The sequence below is a fragment of the Lepus europaeus genome, chromosome 1 (assembly GCF_033115175.1).
Source record: "Lepus europaeus isolate LE1 chromosome 1, mLepTim1.pri, whole genome shotgun sequence".
NCBI classification, from domain to species: domain Eukaryota; kingdom Metazoa; phylum Chordata; class Mammalia; order Lagomorpha; family Leporidae; genus Lepus; species Lepus europaeus.
The window spans coordinates 100,165,035-100,186,220 of NC_084827.1; the positions used below are offsets into that span (position 1 = coordinate 100,165,035).

General features: G+C 39.7%; 1 protein-coding gene across 2 annotated transcripts in view; it reads left to right on the forward strand.

Annotated features, from left to right (window-relative positions):
* The first annotated feature begins 1,790 nt into the window (after positions 1-1,790).
* Positions 1,791-21,186, forward strand: part of UPP2 (uridine phosphorylase 2) — a 56,403-nt gene continuing 37,007 nt past the window's right edge. Inside the window, exons 1-3 of one of the 2 annotated variants that reach the window (XM_062199902.1) lie at positions 1,791-2,199; positions 14,122-14,239; positions 20,431-20,589. In XM_062199902.1, the coding sequence (XP_062055886.1) occupies positions 2,138-2,199; positions 14,122-14,239; positions 20,431-20,589 (339 nt within the window). In that variant the 5' untranslated portion in view covers positions 1,791-2,137. Of the gene's footprint in view, positions 2,200-7,238; positions 7,460-14,121; positions 14,240-20,430; positions 20,590-21,186 lie in introns of those variants that run through there. The other variant, XM_062199903.1, reaches the window with a different exon arrangement.

Consider the following 21,186-nt stretch of genomic DNA (forward strand, 5'->3'; position numbering starts at 1 on the left):
GCCAAGTTACAAGGGTGGCATGCATGGTCAGGCTTATATTGCCTTATAGCTGTCATTACCTTTTCCAAGATAAGAGATGTTTGGTTATCTTGGACAAAGTTACAAATGTCCATTTCCTGTTGGGAATAGCAGATTTTGACTTCACTGATTTCCCAGCACAATACCCCTCTGGGACCAGGGTTGCCGTGCGGTGGGTTAAGCCCCTGCTTGCCGAGCTGGTATTCCATACAGGCACCAGTTTGGGTTCCATAGCTCCACTTCTGATCTAGCTCCCTGCTAATGTGTCAGGGAAAGCAGTGGAATATGGCCTAAACCCTTGGGCCCCTGCTACCCACTTGAAAACCATTTGGGGAAGGGACCAGAGGATGGAAGATCTCTCTCTCTCTCTCTCTCTCTCTCTCTCTCTCTCTCTCACTCTGCCTTTCAAAAAATAAATAAATATTTTAAAACAAGAATAAAAACTCCCTATTCTTTTTCCTTCCCATTCTGGAAACCTTCTCCACTGGCTAAGATGGACTGAAAGTGGCCTGCGTGGAATGCAAGGAGTTTTTCAAGGTTCTCACCAGGAAGGGGAGCATTTTCTAATGTGGAGATCCTAGTTAAAATACAAAGGTACTTCAAGAAGTTAATGGAAAAATGGAATTAAAAATATATTTGTGTGAAAAATTTTGAAATCCATATAGTGTTTTTCATTGTGCATATTTTCTTTTTTTTTTTTTTGACAGGCAGAGTGGACAGTGAGAGAGAGAGACAGAGAGAAAGGTCTTCCTTTGCCGTTGGTTCACCCTCCAATGGCCGCCGTGGTTGGCGCGCTGCAGCCGGCGCACCACGCTGATCCAATGGCAAGAGCCAGATGCTTATCCTGGTCTCCCATGCGGGTGCAGGGCCCAAGCACTTGGGCCATCCTCCACTGCACTCCCTGGCCACAGCAGAGAGTTGGCCTGGAAGAGGGGCATCCGGGACAGAATCGGTGCCCCAACCGGGACTAGAACCCGGTGTGCCGGCGCCGCAAGGCGGAGGATTAGCCTAGTGAGCCGCGGCGCCGGCCTTCATTGTGCATATTTTCTGTGAACTTTCTCAGGATTCTGTGAGCATTTGGTTCCTGACTGTGATGCGTGCTCTTGAATCAAAAAATGCTTTGTATCCTCTGCTACTTGGTACTCTCAACATTTAAGTTCTGATTGGCTTGAAAGCCACGAATCTAATGTTCTTGAACACTCAGCAGCATCATAGAACTTTAGCTGATTGCCATGGAGCTGTGGGAACCAGGGATCAGGATCACATTCCTCTAGAATCTTTTGGACTTTCTCTCTCCCCAGCATGAAAAGTCAGAGGCATTGACGGAAATGATGACTTTGTGGATTTCCTAAGAGACTGTGCCCTGAGAACATTCAGCTGTATTTTGATGTTCTACCTGGAGCGACCCCCAGACAACGAATTCAATGGATTTTACAGGAATCATAGGTTTAACTACAGGAGGAGGTCCTGAGAAACACATTTCGTTGGATTATCAGGTCTTCTCTGTGAACTTGAAAGGGCAAAGTTCAGATGAAGGTGCTTTGTGTGGTGCTGACTTTGGATGTTTTCCTTGCTTGTTAACTCAAAGAATGTAAACACATTGGTGAGAGGGAGATGGGGATGGGAAAATGAAATATTTGAGAACTGCAAGTTCTCACGTGTACTGGACACATTTTTGGAATAACCTAATGGAGTTATCATGGAAACCAAGAGGTTTGAAACCATTGAAAGTTGTCTCAAAGCAAATAGTCTGTGTGCTGCACCAGACCCACATTGGGACCAAGGCCAGAAGCAAGCTAACGGTGCTCTGGTTCAAAATCATCAGCTAACCAGCCCGGTCAAAGAGGCAGAACGCCACACCTTCCAAAGAAGCCTATCTTCTTGGGGAAGCTCTACGCTGAGAGCTGGGCTGTGTATAAAAGGACATATGAGGGAGAGTATTTTTGAAGGGATAAGAGAGTTTAAAATGCTAAGGGAAGCATTCCTTTAACAACTTTAGAAGAAAACATGTTTTAAGGGACGATCTTATTCCAATTTGGAACCAAGCTATCATGATTAGATCTATAGTTTAATAGCAAGTCACAATATTGCTTTTCCTGATATTCACCTAGTACGAAGTATGGCTTCAATTTTACCTGCTTCCAACAGGTCCATGAGATCTGACAGGAAGACATACAGGGGGTGAGTAATTTTGATTTGTTATTTGTTTGGATCTGATATGTAAATGATCAGATGGTGGGCAGCTACAGTTCTGTAAATTTCCCAAGTTTAGAAACTATATAGTTGGAATCCAGCTCAAAATACAGAATAGAATAAAAACAATTCAAAATTTCTTCCCAATGATATTGACATTACTTTGTTCTTGATGAGGTAGAGAGCTGGCTCATTTAAGAATGCAAGGCAAAAGAAGTCAGGAAGAACAGGCAAACATTTAGCCAAACTGCAGAAGGGAACTGATTCAAAGTTCATCTTGGAATTCACTATGGAGTTCAGCCTTTAATTCCAGGATCATGGGCTTTATCTGAGAAACAATTAAAGGGACCTCACAGTGCCAGAAGGAGATTTGGCTGTGTTGCATCATATCATGAAGTGATTTCATATGCTTCGTGAGGACTGTACATGGAACTCACTTCTAAAATACCATAGATGTTACTCACCTCAGGGACAGACATAAATCTGCTGAAATTGTCTGCAAATTTAGCTCCAGTTCCTGCCCCAGGTTTTTTAATCTTTATCTGGTTTAAGGAATGTTTGTGAGTTGCCTCTGATTTGTTGAAAGTTGTGTGAAATGCCTTGGTTAGACCCTCTGTCATATCAACATTTTAGAAAACACTCCATTTATACCCACAGAGGTAGCCTTGTGCCATGTTCATTTCCACAGAAGCCTAGAAGAGAGAGCAATGGAACAATTACGTACAAGACGGTTCTGGGAAAATGAGATCTCTTCCTAGCCAGGACTTTTTTTTTGGTTATCAATATTTAATACTGATCATGCTGTGTAATTCACCATGCTTTGTTGAAAGATTACTCTGTGCTCTTAGGCATATGAAAGGAAAACACACACAAAAAAATCTGAGAAAGAAACAGCATATGCATGTTTTAGTAAAAATTATACATTTCAAAAAGCTCCGAGTACTATAATGCTAGATTCCCATTGAGGTGAATTCTGTATGAAATACTAGACAGGCTTTTTCTCTTTAAATTAAAAATTATTAATTTATTTTAAATTGACAAATAATAATTGCATTTGTGGAATAAATTGTTGTGTTTTGATCGATGTATAGATTATAGAAAGAGTCAATCAAGCTAATTAACACATCCATTACTTCACCAACCTGTGATTTTTTTATAATGAGGACATTAAAACCTGTGTTTAAGGCAATTTTGTACAATACAATATGTCATCATTGACTGTAGTTTCCATGCAGTAAATCTACCTTGAGATTTTGTTCCCTTTGATCAATATCTTCCCTTTTCCCACCCCACCACACCCCCTACCCTGGCTTCTGGTAACCTTTCTACTCTTTATTTCTATGACATGTATTTTTTTCAGATTCCACATATAAGTAAGATCTTGCAGTATTTGCTATTCTGTTTCTGGCTTATTTTACTTAACATAATGTCTTCCAGTTCCATCCATGTTGCTACAAATGACAGAATTTCCTTTCCCCTTTTTAAAACCCAGGTTATTTTTTCCTGCTGTTGAGTTAATAGTTGCATAGTTTGCAAATATCTTCTCCCAATCTGTAGACTAGCTCTTCACTCTGTTGTTTGCTCTGCTGTGCTTTTTAGTTTGATATGGTCCCACTTGTCTACTTTAGCTGTTGTTGCCTGTGCAACATGTCTGGACCAGTGCTGTGGTCCCTACACTTTCCCCTACCTTTTCTTCTGGTGGCTTTAGGGTTTTGGATCTCACATTTACCTCTTTTATCCAGTTTCAGTTGATTTTTGTATATGGTATGAGATAAAGATTGAGTTTAATTCTTTTGCGTGTAGATAACAAACTTCACCAATACCATATATCAAAGAGACGTTTTTCCCCTATTATGTTTTTTGTCACCTTTGTTGAAGATCAATTGATCATAAGTATTTAGGTTAATTTATAGGCCATCTTGCTCATTGGTTGATATGTCTGTTTCAATGCTATTGTCATGCTATTTGATTATAATTGCTTTACAATAAATTTTGAAATCAAGGAGTATGATCTTTCCATGTTTGCCCCTTTAAAGTCTTCACCAAGGAACTGTTAGGACTGAAGAAAAAATTTGTTAAAGTTATAGATTACAAAATCATCATTTAAAAAATCAGTATCATTTCTACATACTAGCAAACTATGTGAAAAAGAAATTTAAAAAGTATTTAATTTACAGTAATACCAGAATGATTAAGACACTTAAGTATAAAATTAACCAAGGAGGTAAAATATTTGTACACTGAAAACTGTAACGCACTGATGAAAGAAATTGAAGAAATAACTGAAAAGGCATTCCATGTTCATGAATGGGAAGAATTGATATTGCTAACAGGATTTCCATCGTAAATGTAATTTCTGTAAAAATGTCATTTTTCACAAAAATACAGAAAATCAATCCTAAAATTTAGAAGTGATCATCTTAGAAGTACTTCTTGATTAACCCAGTGCAACAAAAGTCTTCTACAGGTCTCCCCTCAAATTTCTGACTGAGGAATTATTAATAATCATCAGATTATCAATGAAAACTAAAGAATGTGTCCCAATGAATTAACAAGAAATTAAAATTAATACAAGAGAATATAATTAATGGCTATCCTGGTTTGAAAAATTTTTTTACCTTAAAAATGGAATAGATTAATTTCTTTTAGAAGACCAAGACTTAGGTATTCTTGACCAATAAAACCAGAATATCTAGACTTGAGGACCACTGATCAGTATCCTTGAAAATCTCCCTGGTGATTCTAACAGGTAGCTAGAGTTTAGAATTTCCAGGGTAGATGAGTGAGACTCTTTTATAGAGAAGTGATTTATAGATTCAGTAGAGAATCCAAAGGAAAATCTCCTGATCATAAAAATAGTTTTGGCATAGTAAATTGGAAAGTGTAAGAGGATTTGGAAGAGAAACTGGATGGCAATGTTTTTCAAACTCTCATCTGTATGTGGATTGCACAGTTTGTTAACTTGCAGATTTTGATTCAGCAGAGTTAAGGTGGATCCTGTGATTTTGTGTATCTCTTTTAAAAATATTTATTTATTTGAAATGTAGGAGGAGACAGAGAGAGGCGCAGAGAGAGAGAGAGAGAGAGAGAGAGAGAATCTTCCATCTACTGGTTCACTCTCCAAATACCTCCAATAGCCAGGGCTAGGCCAGACTGAAGTCAGAGCCAGATTTCCCACATAGATGGCAGGAAGCCAAGCACATGAGCCATCATCTACTACCTTCTTGGATGCATAAACAGGAAGCTGGACTGGAAGTAGAGATGACAAGACTCAAGCCAGCAATCTGATACGGGACAGATTCTCCTGAGCATTTGCTTAACTCATTGTGCCTCCACCCCACCCCAGGATTTTGGGTGACACTGTTACTGGACCTTTGATCCATGTTTGTACAACAAGGAACTATGGATGAATGTCCTCTTGTCTCTCACTAGAAAAGAAAGCACAATTCCTTTAACTTTGAGATTTTTAAAAAAAAATTTTTAAGGAATACAAACTTCATGCATTTCTTATATACAAATTTAGAAATGTAGTAATTCTTCCCACCCTACCTCCCTCCTGCCCCTACTTCTACCTTTCTTCCTCCTCCCTCTACTATTCCCATTCTTATTTTTTACAAAGATCTATTTTCTGTTAACTTTGTACTCAAAAGATTAACTCTACACTAAGTAAAGAGTTCAACAAATAGGATAAAGAGAAAACAAAATGAAACAAACAAAAACACTGTTCCTCAACAATCAAGACAAGGGGTGTTCAAAATCATTGTATCTCAAGATGTCAATTTCACTCCTCTAGATTACCTTCAGTTACCACAGATCAGAGAGGACATATAGTATTTGTCTTTTTTTTTTTAAGATTTATTTATTTATTTGAAAGTCAGAGTTACACAGAGAGAGGCAGCGGCAGAGAGAGAGAGAGGTCTTCCATCCGATGGTTCACTCCCCAGTTGGCTGCAACGGCCGGAGCTGCACTGATCTGAAGCCAGGAACTGGGAGTTTCTCCCGGTCTCCTTTGCGGGTGCAGGGGCCCAAGGACTTAGGACATCCTCTACTGATTTCCCAGGCCACAGCAGAGAGCTGGAGTAGAAGTGGAGCAGCCAGTTCTCGAACTGGCGCCCATGTGGGATGCAGGAGCTTCAGGCCAGGGCATTAACCTGCTGAGCCACAGCATCAGCCCTATAGTATTTTACGTTTTAAGACTGGCTTATTTCACAAAGTATAATGGTTTCCAATTACATCCATTTTGTTGCAAAATGACAGGATTTTTTTTTTAAACTTTTGTGTAGTATTCCATAGTGTATATATACACCATAATTTCTTTATCCAGCCAACAGTTGATGGAATCTGGGTTGGTTCTATATCTTAGCTATTGTAGATTGAGCTGCAATAAACATTGAGGTACAGATCACTCTTTCATATGCTGATTTTATTTCTTTTGGGTAATTTCCAGGATTGGGATGGCTGGGTCATATGGTAGGTTTATATTCAGATTTCTGAGGTATCTCCATACTATCTTCCACAGTGGCTGCACCAGTTTTCATTCCTACCAAGAGTGGATTAGGGTACACTTTTCCCCATATCCTTGCCAACATTTGTTGTTTGTTGATTTCTGTCATTCTAACTGGGATGAGATGAAACCTCATTGTGGTTTTGATTTGCATTTCCCTGATGACTAGCAATCCTGAGCATTTCTTCATGTGTTTATTGGCTATTTGAATTTCCTCTCTTGAAAAATGCTTGTTCAGGTCCTTTGCCCATTTCTTAACTGGATTATTTGTTTTGTTGGTGTTGAGTTTCTTTGGCTTTTTATAGATTCTGGATATTAATCCTTTATTAGCTTAATAGTTTGCAAATATTTTCTCCAATTGTGTTGGTTGGTTCTTCACTTTGCTGAGTGTTTCTTTTGTGGTGAAGAAACTTCTCAATTTTGTCAATTTTTGCTTTGATTGCCTGTGCTTCTGGGGTCTTTTTTTTTTTTTAATTTGACAGGTAGAGCTAAGACAGTGAGAGGGAGAGACAGAGAGAAAGATCTTCCTTCCGTTGGTTCATCCCTCAAATGGCCGCCACGGCCGGTGCTTCGCCGATCCGAAGCCAGGAGCCAGCTGCTTCCTCCTGGTCTCCCATGTGGGTGCAGGGGCCCAAGCACCTAGGCCATCCTCCATTGCCCTCCCGGGCCACAGCAGAGAGCTGAGCTGGAAGAGGAGCAACTGAGACTAGAACCCAGCGTCCATATGGGATGCTGGCGCCGCAGGTGGAGCATTAACCAAGTGAGCCATGGCTCTGGCCCCTGGGGTCTTTTCTGAGAAGTCTTTCCCTATGCCAATGTCTTGCATGGTTTCTCCAATGCTCTCTAGTAATTTGGTGATGTTGGGTCATAGATTTAGGTATTTTGATCCATTTTGAGTGGATTTTTGTGTAAGATGTAAGGTAAGGGTCTTATTTTATACTTCTGCGCATGGAAATCCAGTTTTCCCAGTGCCATTTGTTAGCACTGTCTTTGTTCCAGGGATTGATTTTAGCTCCTTTGTCAAAGTTAAGTTGGTTGTAGATGTATGGATTGATTTCTGGAGTTTCTATTCTGTTCCATTGGTCTACACATCTGTTTTTGTGCATGCCAGTACCAGGGTGTTTTGATTGTAACTGCCTTGCAGTATGTCTTGATATCTGGTATTGTGATGCGTCCAGCTTTGTTTTTGATGTTTAAGATGCTATAGCTACTTGGGGTCTCTTTGCTTTGAGATCTTGAGGTTGGTCCAGAATGGTAAAGTGTACTTTACTATTTCTAATTTATTTCTTAAAGCAGGGATGACCCAATAACTAATTAAGAATATATTACTGTAAGTGTTTTTGAGGAAGAAATTAATATTATTTTGTTCTACTTCCTGAACAGTTAAATTTAACTCCACAAACAGGGCTTGTTAAGAATGAGGTATTGCCGGTGCCGCGGCTCACTAGGCTAATCCTCCGCCTTGCGGCGCCGGCACACCGGGTTCTAGTCCCAGTCGGGGCACCGATTCTGTCCCGGTTGCCTCTCTTCCAGGCCAGCTCTCTGCGTGGCCAGGGAGTGCAGTGGAGGATGGCCCAAGTGCTTGGGCCCTGCACCCCATGGGAGACCAGGAGAAGCACCTGGCTCCTGCCATCGGATCAGCGCGATGCGCAGGTCACAGCGCGCCTACCGCGGCAGCCATTGGAGGGTGAACCAACGGCAAAAGGAAGACCTTTCTCTCTGTCTCTCTCTCTCACTATCCACTCAGCCTGTCAAAAAAAAAAAAAAAAAGAATGAGGTATTAAAGAAGGATCTGAGACAATTTGCATGAAGGAATTTAGATTTCTGGGTAGACAGAAAATTAACTGTTGTATGATATGCCATACTATCTTTAAGCATTATCATAAGAGAAATTACTTTAGGAACACAATGGGGGGAAATTAATACTGACTGGGGGGGGGGGAAGATACTTGGTAAAACTTTCATGAAAGAGCTGATACTTGAATTGTATATTGAAGGATGAGTAAGATTTTGAGAAATGAAAAATGGAAGAGAAAGGGGAAAGGATGTTTCAGGAACAATGCAGGATTTCTTAACATTGGCTGTATATCAGACCATCTGGGAAGATTTAAAAAGTACATTCAGAGGACTTAAATTGGACCTCGTCACTGGTGTTATTATTATTTTTTTTAATTTCCTGGTGATTTTACTGCACCACCAGCTTGAGAATCACTGGAGATGATAAAGATGAAAGGCTTGTGGGCAGTGCTATGGTATAGTGGATAAAGCTGCTGACTGCAATGCTGGCCTCCCATATAGGCACTGGTTTAAATCCCTGCTACTCCATTTCTGATCCAGCTCCCTGCTGTGGCCTGGGAAAGCAGCAGAAGGTGGCCCAAGTACTTGGGCCCCTGCATCCATGTGGGAGACCCAGAAGAAGCTCCTGATTCCTGGTACCTAGCTTTGGATTGGCCCACCTCCAGCCATTATGGCCATTTGCGGAATGAACCAGCTGATGAAAGAGATCTCTTTCTTTCTCTCTTGCTCTCTCTCTCTCTCTCTCTCTCTCTTTCTTTTTCACTGCCTCTGCCTATCTGTAACTCTGCCTTTCAAATAAATAGATGAATCTTAAAAAAAAAGATGCAAGTCTTGTTAAGATTGTTTAGACAAAACCCATCTATCTGCTGCTTACAAGAAACACATCTTTCCAACAAAGATGCATGCAGACTGAAAGTGAAAGGTTGGAAAAAGATATTCCATGCCAACAGAAGCCAAAAAAGAGCTGGTGTAGACATCTTAATATCAGACAAAATAAACTTTAACACTAAAACTGTTAAGAGAGACAAAGAGGGGAACTATATAATGATTAAGGGATCAATTCAACAGGAAGATGTAACTATTATAAACGTATATGCACCTAATTACAGGGCACCGGGTTATTTAAAAGATATGTTAAGGAACTTAAAAGGGGACTTAGACTCCAATACAATAGTATTGGGGGAATTAATACTCCACTTTCAGAAATAGACAGATCAACTGGACAGAAGATCAACAAGGATACAGTAGATTTAAATGACACTATAGTCCAAATGGATCTAAGAGATATCTACAGAACTTTTCATCCGACACTTGAAGAATACACATTCTTCTCAGCAGTACATGGAACCTTCTCTAGGACTGACCACATACCAGGCCATAAAGCAAGTCTCAGCAAATGCAAAAGAATTGAAATCATACCATGCATCTTCTTAGACCACAGTGGAATGAAGCTGGAAATTAGCAACTCAGGAATCCCCAGAGCATATGCAAACACATGGAGACTGAACAACATGCTCCTGAATGAACAGTGGGTCATAGCAAAAATCAAAAGAGAAATCCATAATCCCCAAAAAAATTTTTTTGGGTATTCCTCTTGAGGGGGAAATGTTAGGTAGGAAGTCAGTTATGAGCTTATGTGTGTGTGACAGGCCTAAAGAGGAGACATCTATATGCATCTGCATCTCAAACACCCTGTTCCCTTCCTTTGTTTCAGACCTTCAAGAGAAGTTTTTCTATTTACATCCAAAAAGCCCTTTGTTCCAAGAGGAGCAGAGGTGGGGAAGCAAGACCCATCTCCTTAAAAACCCCCAGCCTCAACTGGACTTGGACAAATACTAATGATTTCTGTGTCCTAGTCTAAGAACAGAGGAATAATAGAGACAGGGGTTAAGGGTGATCCCTAAAATTTTAAGATTAAAATTGGTCAAAAACAAAAAGGGGGGAATGAAGGACTTCTGAAAATTTACCTGCTAAAAAAACTAAGAAGTGAACAACCCTGACAATGGTCACGCCATTTTAACTACCCCAGCACTATCTTAGGGAACTCTAATAAAACAGTTCCTGGAAATTGGGCCGAAACCATAAGTCAAGGGCAGGCAGCTGCGGTTTGAGATAACAGCACCAGATAAAGGCATGGGAAGCACCCAACCGCCCCTTATCTGTGGGTCCCGGCAGACGGCAAAAGTATGCAAGGTATTTTCTGCATGCCCCCACCCCATTGTCTTATTGAAACACTGTAACCTTGCCGGCGCCGCGGCTCACTAGGCTAATCCTCCGCCTTGCGGCGCCGGCACACCGGGTTCTAGTCCTGGTCGGGGCACCGATCCTGTCCCGGTTGCCCCTCTTCCAGGCCAGCCCTCTGCTATGGCCAGGGAGTGCAGTGGAGGATGGCCCAAGTACTTGGGTCCTGCACCCCATGGGAGACCAGGAGAAGTACCTGGCTCCTGCCAACGGATCAGCGTGGTGCGCCGGCCGCAGCGCGCTACCGGGGCGGCCATTGGAGGGTGAACCAACGGCAAAAGGAAGACCTTTCTCTCTGTCTCTCTCTCACTGTCCACTCTGCCTGTCAAAAATTAAAAAAAAAAAAAAAGAAACACTGTAACCACGTTTTTTTCTGCTTCTCTATCCCCCGCCCTGCTTGCTTAAGAAACCGCCCACACTACCCCCTTCCCTAGCCCCTTACCCAGTAACCATTAACATATCCAATGGAATTGTAACACGACTAAATATGCTAATGTTGTGGTTTTAAGCTTTAAATACCCTGTAAAACTGATGTTCGGGGCCGCTATCTCTGCACTACACTAGATGGTGCTGCTGAGACGGCCCATTTGCAAATGAAATAAACTTTCCTCTTGCCTTTTAAAAAAAAAATCAAAAGAGAAATCAAAACCTTTCTGGAAGTAAATGAGGACAACAACACAACATATAAAAACTTATGGGATACAGCTAAAGTAGTATTAAGAGGAAAGTTTATAGCAATAGGTGCCTACATCAAGAAATTGGAAAGGCATCAAATAAATGAGCTATCAATGCATCTCAAGGATCTAGAAAAACTGTATAGCAAACCAGACCCCAAACTAGTAGAAGAAGAGAAATAATTAAAATCAGAGAAGAAATCAACAGGATTGAATAAAAAAAAATTACAAAAGATCAGCCAAATGAAGAGCTGGTTTTTTGAGAAAATAAACAAAATTGACACCCCATTGGCCCAACTAACTAAAAAAAGAAGAGAAAAGACCCAAATCAATAAAATCAGAGATGAAAAAGGGAATGTAACAACAGATACCACAGAAATAAAAAGAGTGGCCAGGGAGTGCAGTGGAGGATGGCCCAAGTGCTTGGGCCCTGCACCCCATGGGAGACCAGGAGAAGCACCTGGCTCCTGCCTTTGGATCAGTGCAGCGCGCCAGCCACAGCGGCCATTGGAGGGTGAACCAACGGCAAAGGAAGACCTTTCTCTCTGTCTCTCTCTCTCACTGTCCACTCTGCCTGTCAAAAAAAAAAAATTACTACAAAGAGTTGTATACCAGCAAACAGGGAAATCTATCAGAAATGGATAGATTCCTGGACACATGCAATCTACCTAAATTGAACCATGAAGACACAGAAAACCTAAACAGACCCATAACTGAATCAGAAACTGAATCAGTAATAAAGGTCCTCCCAACAAATAAAAGCCCAGGACCGATGGATTCACTGCTGAATTCTACCAGACATTTTTAGAAGAACTAACTCCAACTCTTCTCAAACTATTCAGAACAATCGAAAAAGAGGGAATACTCCCAAATTCTTTCTATGAAGCCAGCATAACATTAATTCCTAAACCTGAAAAAGATGCAGCAGAGAAAGAGAATTACAGACCAATTTCCGTGATGAATATAGACACAAAAAAACTCATTAAAATTCTGGCCAATAGAATGCAACAACACATCAGAAAGATCATCCACCCAGACCAAGTGGGATTTATCCCTGGTATGCAGGGATGGTTCAACGTTCACAAATCAATCAATGTGATACACCACATTAACAAACTGCAGAAGAAAAAGCATATGATTAACTCAGTAGATGCAGAGAAAGCATTCGATAAAATACAACACCCTTTCATGATGAAAACTCTAAGCAAATTGGGTATAAAAGGAACAGTCCTCAATACAATCAAAGCAATTTATGAAAAACGCATGACCAGCATCCTATTGAATGGCAAAAGTTAGAAGCATTCCCACTGAGATCCAGTACCAGACAGGGAAGCCTACTCTCACTATTGCTGTTCAATATAGTCCTGGAAGTTTTAGTCAGAGCCATTAGGCAAGAAAAAGAAATTAAATGGATACAAATTGGGAAGGAAGAAGTCAAACTATCCCTCTTTGCAGATGGTATGATTCTTTATTTAGGGGATCCAAAGAACTCTACTAAGAGACTATTGGAACTCATAGGAGAGGTTGGCAAAGTAGCAGGGTATAAAATCATTGCACAAAAATCAATACACTTTGTATACACAGGCAATTCCTCAGCTGAGAAAGAATTGCTAAGATCAATCCCATTCACAATAGCTACAAAAACAATCAAATACCTTGGAATAAACTTAACCAAAAATGTCAAAGATCTCTACGATGAGAATTACAAAATCTTAAAGAAAGAAATAGAAGAGGGTACCAAAAAATGGAAAAATCTTTCATGCTCATGGATTGAAAGAATCAATATCATCAAAATGTCCATTCTCCCAAAAGCAATTTATAGATTCAATGCGATACCAATCAAAATACCAAAGACATTCTTCTCAGATCTGGAAAAAATTTTGCTGAAATTCATATGGATGCACAGGAGACCTCAATAGCTGAAGCAATCTTGTACAACAAAAACGAAGCCGGAGGCATCACAATACCAGATTTCAGGACATACTGCAGGGCAGTTGCAATCAAAACAGCATGATACTGGTACAGAAACAGATGGATAGACCAATGGAACAGAATGGAAACACCAGAAATCAATGCAAACATCCTAACCGACTTTTTAACTGCTAGGCTAGACAACTTCCCCAAAGTAAACATCTTTTAATTCCATTTTCCTATGAGCTTTTTGAATTACCCTCATTTATCACTGAACTGGTACTAGAACCCAGGAAATCTGATTCTAGATCTTAGTAGATTATATTGCATGGCTTCCTTTGCAAAGATTGAAAACCACAAGGGCCAAATAGAATTAAATAGAACTGACTGCCCTGTAATCTACTAGTTTTATAATTTTGTACAAATTTTTCACCTTCTGTAACTGTGGTTTCTTCATTTATAAACTGGGTTTAATATATATTGCCAAACTGACCTGGTTGGGTGGATATGGAATTAAATGAATGAATATATTTACTATATGAAGTTTTTGTTGCATTCATTCTTAGTTCTGTGCTTCTCACATAGTACATGTACAGTAAATATTAACCTTATTGTCCTTATTATACCACATGACTTTTCAACAAATCACTTAGTCCTAAAGAAAGGTTTGTTTGTGGTATTTGGGCTAGCGTTAATCATAGGTATAAGAGTGACAGCCTTTTTTTTTTTTAAAGTGCTTTTTCTCCATATCACTTTATATCCTGTTTGTGTGCTATTTTCCAGAAAAAGGTTCGTTCGTATTAAAAATCCTTACCTAGACTCTATGGATGAAGATATTCTTTATCACTTGGATTTAGGAACAAAAACACACGACTTACCAGCAATGTTTGGAGATGTAAAGGTAAAAATATTTTTAACTTTAGGAAAAAATATTGAGTTTCCCGTGCTAATTTTTCTTCTTTCTTTCCCAAAATGAACTACATACTTCTGGCTGAAATTTCAGGTGTCTCAATATGAACAAAAGTCAGATCCATTCTCTGAAACAATTTAGAATGTGTACATCATGAATAACCATACTCACCCCAACAAGACATAAAGTTTCCCAACTCAATCTAATAAAACATGATTATTTGAATTCTCTGGTTCTTGGAGATAAATATTTTTATTGACAATATTGCTGAGTGTTAAGAATTCATTATGTTTTAATAGCTTCAGTTCACTACTTAACATCTACATTTATAGTTGAATCTTATTAATTCTCATTTTATTAAGTCGTAAAAAATCAATGAAAGCAACAATGCTATATATTATCCCATGTCTAAAAAGAAACATTATCTAATATGTCATACCATTAAGATTCTTATTTCATAAGAAAATTGTTTATTAAATTCTCCAGGAAAGTTGTATCTCTTTATCATTTACAATACACACCATAGTCCTACTGCCTAAACATAGACACCATCCATCCATCTCCTTTCTTCTGATCCTTTTTAATGAATAGATTTAAAAATAGTTGTAATTACATAAGTTTGCATCTTGCATTTTACTTAATTTTATGTCATTAATGTTTCTCCATATTATGTTTTCTTTGAAACTCATTGTTCATGAATGTCAAGTTAGCTGTGCCATATGTTACATAAACTATGATTGACTTGTATGTTAAAGAGTTTTTCATTATATGCAGCACTCAGATTTTTTAAACCTCAGGATTTTTCACATTTAGGTCTATTTGTTTAGAATTATTCACAGAAATGGTCAAAGGGTATAGGCCTTTTAAAACCTGTGTCTTCCAAAACACTTAGTTACATCCCTCCATTGGAGAATTGTATAGTTTTCACCTGACACTTTTCAATTCTTTAGCAATTAGAAGAGCAAAAATAAAAGGTTTCCTATTGGCAATTTCACTAAATCTTCACATTATATCTTTTAAGGAAGTTTAGCAGACAGTTACTTCATTCGTATAACAAGAAAATTGAGTTCAGAGAACTCCAAGGAGGCTGAAGTTATAACATAGAGTGTCAGAGCTGGGATTTGGATCAAGTTCTTCCCGGTTTAATTTCCAGGGCTCCCATCTATTGCACCAGGTGGACAATTTTGCTTCACACTAACTCAAAACAGTCCATAAATTGGGAGGGGGTGGCAGGTAAAAAAACGTGAGGAAGAAGATGAGGAAGATACATAGAAGAAGAGGAGATAAAGGAAGAAAACAAGAAGTGGCAAGAGAAGGAAGGAAGAAAAGAATGAAGGAAGGAAGTAAACAAGGAAGAGGGTAGGGAGGAAATAGACCTATCATGTTCATAGCAGTAGGTTCTAGGTTACTTCTTCCTTGTCTCACAGGGAGCAAGGTTGAAGGAGTGGGTAGATTCCCGGGCAGAGAACTGACACCCCCCTTCCCCACTCTCCTCCAGACTTCTGCCTTTTGCCTTTGTGTGGATCCCTTCCATCCTTTGCATCATCTTCTCAATGTGATCGCCTTCCCTATTGCTGTTTCTGATATTTATGCTCCAAGGGTCATTGATGAAGGCTACCTTTGATCTTCATTATGTAGGCTTCATCTGAGTTCAAAATGTCTCAGAGTAATTCTCCCAGGATTCTCATCTAGGGATGATTGTAATTAATAGAAGGCCCAACACAATTAATAAATTATGGTACACATCTCATTAATAAATTAAAATGACTTAGGATACGTTTTGACACAGAAAGAGATCTATTATATACATACCTAGGTATCTATCTCTACCATTTATGGAGAATTTGCTGTGATCAAACTGAAAATGGTGCATCTGTAAATGGTGTATTATTCAATCCCAACAGCACCTAGAGGAGTTAGTAATTGTCTTCATTATATAGATGAGGAAACCCAGACTCCAACTTATATGTAGTGGTATAATACAGATTTATCTGTCTGTAATAGGCACAACAAGGCTGGGTAGTGAAAGAGCTGATGGAAAATGTTAGGTTTCTCTGATGAAAAAAGTGATTCTTCTTGCATTTTCTAGAAAAAGTTCCACATTTTGGTACTCCAAATATTTGTTTCAGGAAAATCATTGGGATAAATGACCTTGTTTTGGAGATGAAAAGAATGGTACTCCCCCCCCCCACCTCTGCCACACACACTCAAACAGTGTTGTGTCATCCTTGTTACAACTCTAGAAACCAGGCCTTCACCTCTCTATCTGACTAGATTTTCATGAACTCTTATTCTCACACTCTGTCATAAAACATCATCCACCTTATAAACTGACCACCCATCTGTCTGTGGAACCTTCAGTAGATTCTCTTTTGGATAAAAGGACAGAGAACAACTCCATTGATTGGCCTATTTTTTAAAAAAAGATTTATTTATCTATTTATTTATTTGAAAGGCAGAGTTACAGAGATGCAGAAGCAGAGAGAGAGAGAGAGGTCTTCCATCCACTGATTCACTCCCCAAATGGACACAACAGCCAAAGCTGGGCTGATCCAAAACCAGGAGCCAGGAGAGGAGCTTCTTCCAAGTCTCCCACATGGGTGCAGGGCCCAAGTGCTTGGGTCATCTTCTACTGCTTTCCCAGGGCGTAGCAGAGAGCTGGATTGGACATGGAGCAGCTGGCACTGGAACCAGAGCCTCTATGGGATGCTGACACTGCAGGTGGCAGCTATACCTGCTACACCAGTCCCTTGGCCTATTTTGACAGATAGGAAGTAAAAGTCTGTGTGTGTGAAGATCAAAGCACACCAAAGTAGTTCCAAATGATCAGAATTGGCATCTAACCTAACTCAGGATTTTTTTAGAGGCAGCAGGTAAAATCTGATTTATTTTCACAGATGTTTTTCTCAGGAACTTGCCCTCCAGCCACATTCTTATCTTTGAATGAAAACATTCTAGGTTCAATTTCTTGACTCCATTAAATCCCAGGGCAGCAATCCTGGTTAGGAAGAAAGAACATATTCGGTACCTGAAAACTGAGTTGTGTCTTCACAGAAATGATCACCGTTATTAATAATATTGTCTTCATGGGAAGGGGTGTGTAAACCTTAAACCTCAAAGACTCTTCAAATGGCTTTGAGTCCCTTCACATCTATGCTTATTATAGTTTAAAAGGGTTTTCTAGCTGATATTGCAAAATGTTAATTGCTTAAAACGGTGTAAGTCACATTAGGTATACAGGGGGTGTTCTTGGTTGGCAGATGGCTTTCCTGCAACTGATCTTTGTTGCTCTGTCACCTTCAAGGAGTGGTGATTCTCAAGGTACACCCTTGTCAACTTCAAGGGTGTTGATACCCAGGGAAACCTTGTTCCCTGGGATACCTTGTCCCCTGGGTATCAAACCCATCCAGCAGATGTGACAAAGATATATGTAAGATCCCCCCATACCCCTTCAGGATGGATCATTTCTATGGGCCAGGACTGGAAGAGGTACCAATCAGTTCTGCTCATATTCCAGTATCTGGATCTCAGACATGTGGCCTCCTGTCACGGGGAAGAGGCTGGGAAGTCAAATGTAGCTGCGTGCCCAGAAACAAGGGAAATCATTGCAATGAACAGCTAAGCCTCCTGCCATTCTTACTCGGAAGGATCCAAAAGTTGGAAAACATGATGGAGCCTCCTTGGAAGACCATCCAACAGTGTCCTTTAGAAAGATCCTTAACAAAATCACCAACGGATCCTTCCAATTTCTCCCTAGAAATTTCAAGTAAACTTAGAAAAGCATTGCTTTAAAGACTCTGTAATATTCACTTCAAGATGTTTATACTCTTTTGTTAAAGTTCCAGATACATAAACTGTAATAGGTACAGATTAATACAACATGGCAAAGTTGTATCTCTTAAGCTACTTAGGGATATTTGAAAGTGAATTTGTTCTGGTACTCATTAGGCAAAGTCCTTAACATATTTTTGTAATGCCATTGACTACCTCCCAATGCATTTTTGCTTTGAAGGAAACAAGACAAATAATCATTCTGTTAAATCACTGTGTCACTTAAGTTCAATGTTAGTTGGTGGTCTCCAGCTGCATTGTTCTTCTCATTAAAGCAGTCAGACAAAATTGTGTCTAGGGGTGATGTTTAGTAAGTCTGATTGAGGAGTAAGCGTCAAGAACTAAGCTCCTTCTGTCTATACATGTCATTTTCATGTCTCCAGAAATATTCAGAAGTTCTTGCTGATTACAGCAACATCTACTGTTAAAACAAGAACTCAAAACCACATCTGTTTCACTTTTATGGTCAGTCTGAATAGTAGTTATAACTTACATTCGCTTGTACTACACAATGAGGTTATTTTCAAACTACTGTATTTTCTTTTCAAAGGAAAAAAAAAAGGTTTTCTTGTACTTAGATCTTAAGTCAAATCTTTACTGTCTGAACCAACAGAGGAGAAAATTCCATGAATAATTAATGATAATTTAAGAACTCACCTTAACCACTGTCTTATCCTTTATGGCTGACTTCTAGTGCAGTTCTTTGCTAACCTAAGGTGCATCAGAGAAATGAATAGCAAGCCATGGAAAAGACAATAATGAGGGAGAAGAAAGGCACAGAGCTTAGATAAAAGGATAATCACATCCCATAATTGAGAATAAGTGCAGCTTAGGGATTAATGCTAGATTGAAACAGAAATGTATTGTTGACTCAGACCACCTAATAGTTAGAGAAAATCATGTGTGAATGGGAGCACCTACACTACCACCTCAGGTACTCCTTTAGGTAGGTCTTCTTGAGTCTGGCGCCTTAGACTGCTCGGCCATCCTGACACATGAATAGGTCTTCTTTATCCTCATGAGGGTCCTCGCTTGCAGGCCTCTGATCCTCTGCCCAGTGCTGCCCACACCATTCAGTCACCACCCATCCACAGCCTTTCTTTACTAGAAAACCTAAACCAGCATTGTTTGTACTAAATTCAGCAATACAGAAGCAATATGCATGCTCACGAACAGGACCAGGAAATTGCTACATATGATAGGAGAAGTGACTGTGGAACACTAGAAAGATATCTGCTTTGTGCAATGGCCGTTGCCATAGGCAATCCTATTTCAATCTGGACAAAATCCTCTGAAGGGCACTGTGTTTTCCTGTTTTGGAGCTGATGGTCTGAGGCACACAGAAATTACATATATGACACTGAGCAAGTTACTTAATCAGCCACAGAGTTAGGGTTCAAAGCCAGGTTTATCCAATCTCAAAGGGCAGGCTGCAAATCACTACATTATATTTTCTCTCTTGGAGTTTCTTCACACTCTGTACACCTAACTGTGTAGATTCTCAGACACCTATGCACCTGATGCCCTTCCGTGGGCTCTGCTTCCTCCTGGGTCTCTGGCCCTCTGTGGCTGCTCATCCTCTCTGTGGCTGACCCCCAGCACATGCCTAGCCAAGGATTCTTGTCTCCAATAGGCCACCCTCTCCTCTCTCTCTCATCCACCTCTTGCACAAGCAACTACCAGATAATTTTATCACTATATTTAGATTTCACACCATTTACAGCAACACCTATCCTGATTTCAGAGATATGAAAATGTTAATGAAAGAAAAACAAAATCAAATCACTGGACTTGATGTAGTACCGCAGTGAGATCCCAAATTTATAATAAGGCTTGTTCCATGAGAATTTCTTTTGAATGAGACTCTGGAAATCTTAATGTGATTCCTCCAAAGCTTTCAGTTATATAGTATATTTTACAAAGAAAACTTATGATTGAGGGCATTGAATTAGAAAACATCTGAGACTAGTGGTTCTCCCTTTCTTTTCACATTACTTACCACGTTCTCAGTGTTTATACATTCTGTATACACTGTGCTCACATCCAACATTGGGCTGCTGCTATCTATGTAAGATGGCAACTGGTGTTTGCTATAAACAAAAACACCATTAAATACCCCCCCTGAATAATATTAACACTTAGATTTTGTGATTGTCATTACTAATTCTGCATTTGATTGCCTTACTTATAGGTTAATGATGCAAATTAGCTAATTCGTTAACATAACACATAACATCTACACATAATTTAAGTAACTTCACTAGAAATGCAATAAAAACATCAGAGTTTAAAGCTAAACCTTGGTTTTTATCCCAACTGCTCTGACGGCAGGTATTCATTTTTATTAACAGTTTGTCTGTGTCGGTGGAAGCCCCAACAGAATGAAGGCATTTGCACTGTTCATGCACAAGGAGCTTGGGTTGGAGGACAATGGAGAAGACATGAAAGACATCTGTGCTGGGACAGACAGATACTGCATGTACAAAGCTGGTCCTGTGCTCTCCATCAGTGTAAGTAGCCATGGGTGCATCTCAGCTATGGAACATAGTGGGGACTGTTGGACATAGGGGTTCTTGACTTCTCTGTTGTGCTGTGCTTTTTTATACAATTTAATGAAGTGTGCGAGTAGGCCATTCGCTATTGGAAAAAGTCCCCAGGGCAGAACACAAGTCGGCAATGCCCTCTTTTCTTAATTAGTCATCATATAGTTTAGGGGAACCCTCGAAGTCTTCCCCCTCTCTAGTTTATAATTGATTAACTCTTCCACTTCCCTTTGTCCCCCAGTGTCACCCAACTTCCACTATTTCCACTCCTGGCACTTTTTATCCAGCTTTGGAAATGTTGAGTTTTAGTACATGGGGGCCAATTTTTAATTTTTTTTTATTTAAAAATTTTTTTCATTTATATAAGGTGAACAAATTTCATGTATTTCAGATAAACAGGTTTAAGAGCATAATGATACTTACCGCCCTACCCTCCCTCCTGCCCATGCTCACACCTTCCCTTCTCCATATTATAGAGCAGTGAGTGCTGTTTAACACAATAGAAAACAGGTTATGCATTTCCATTGAGTTTTTTGTGAATGGCTCTCTGGCCCTTAGAATATG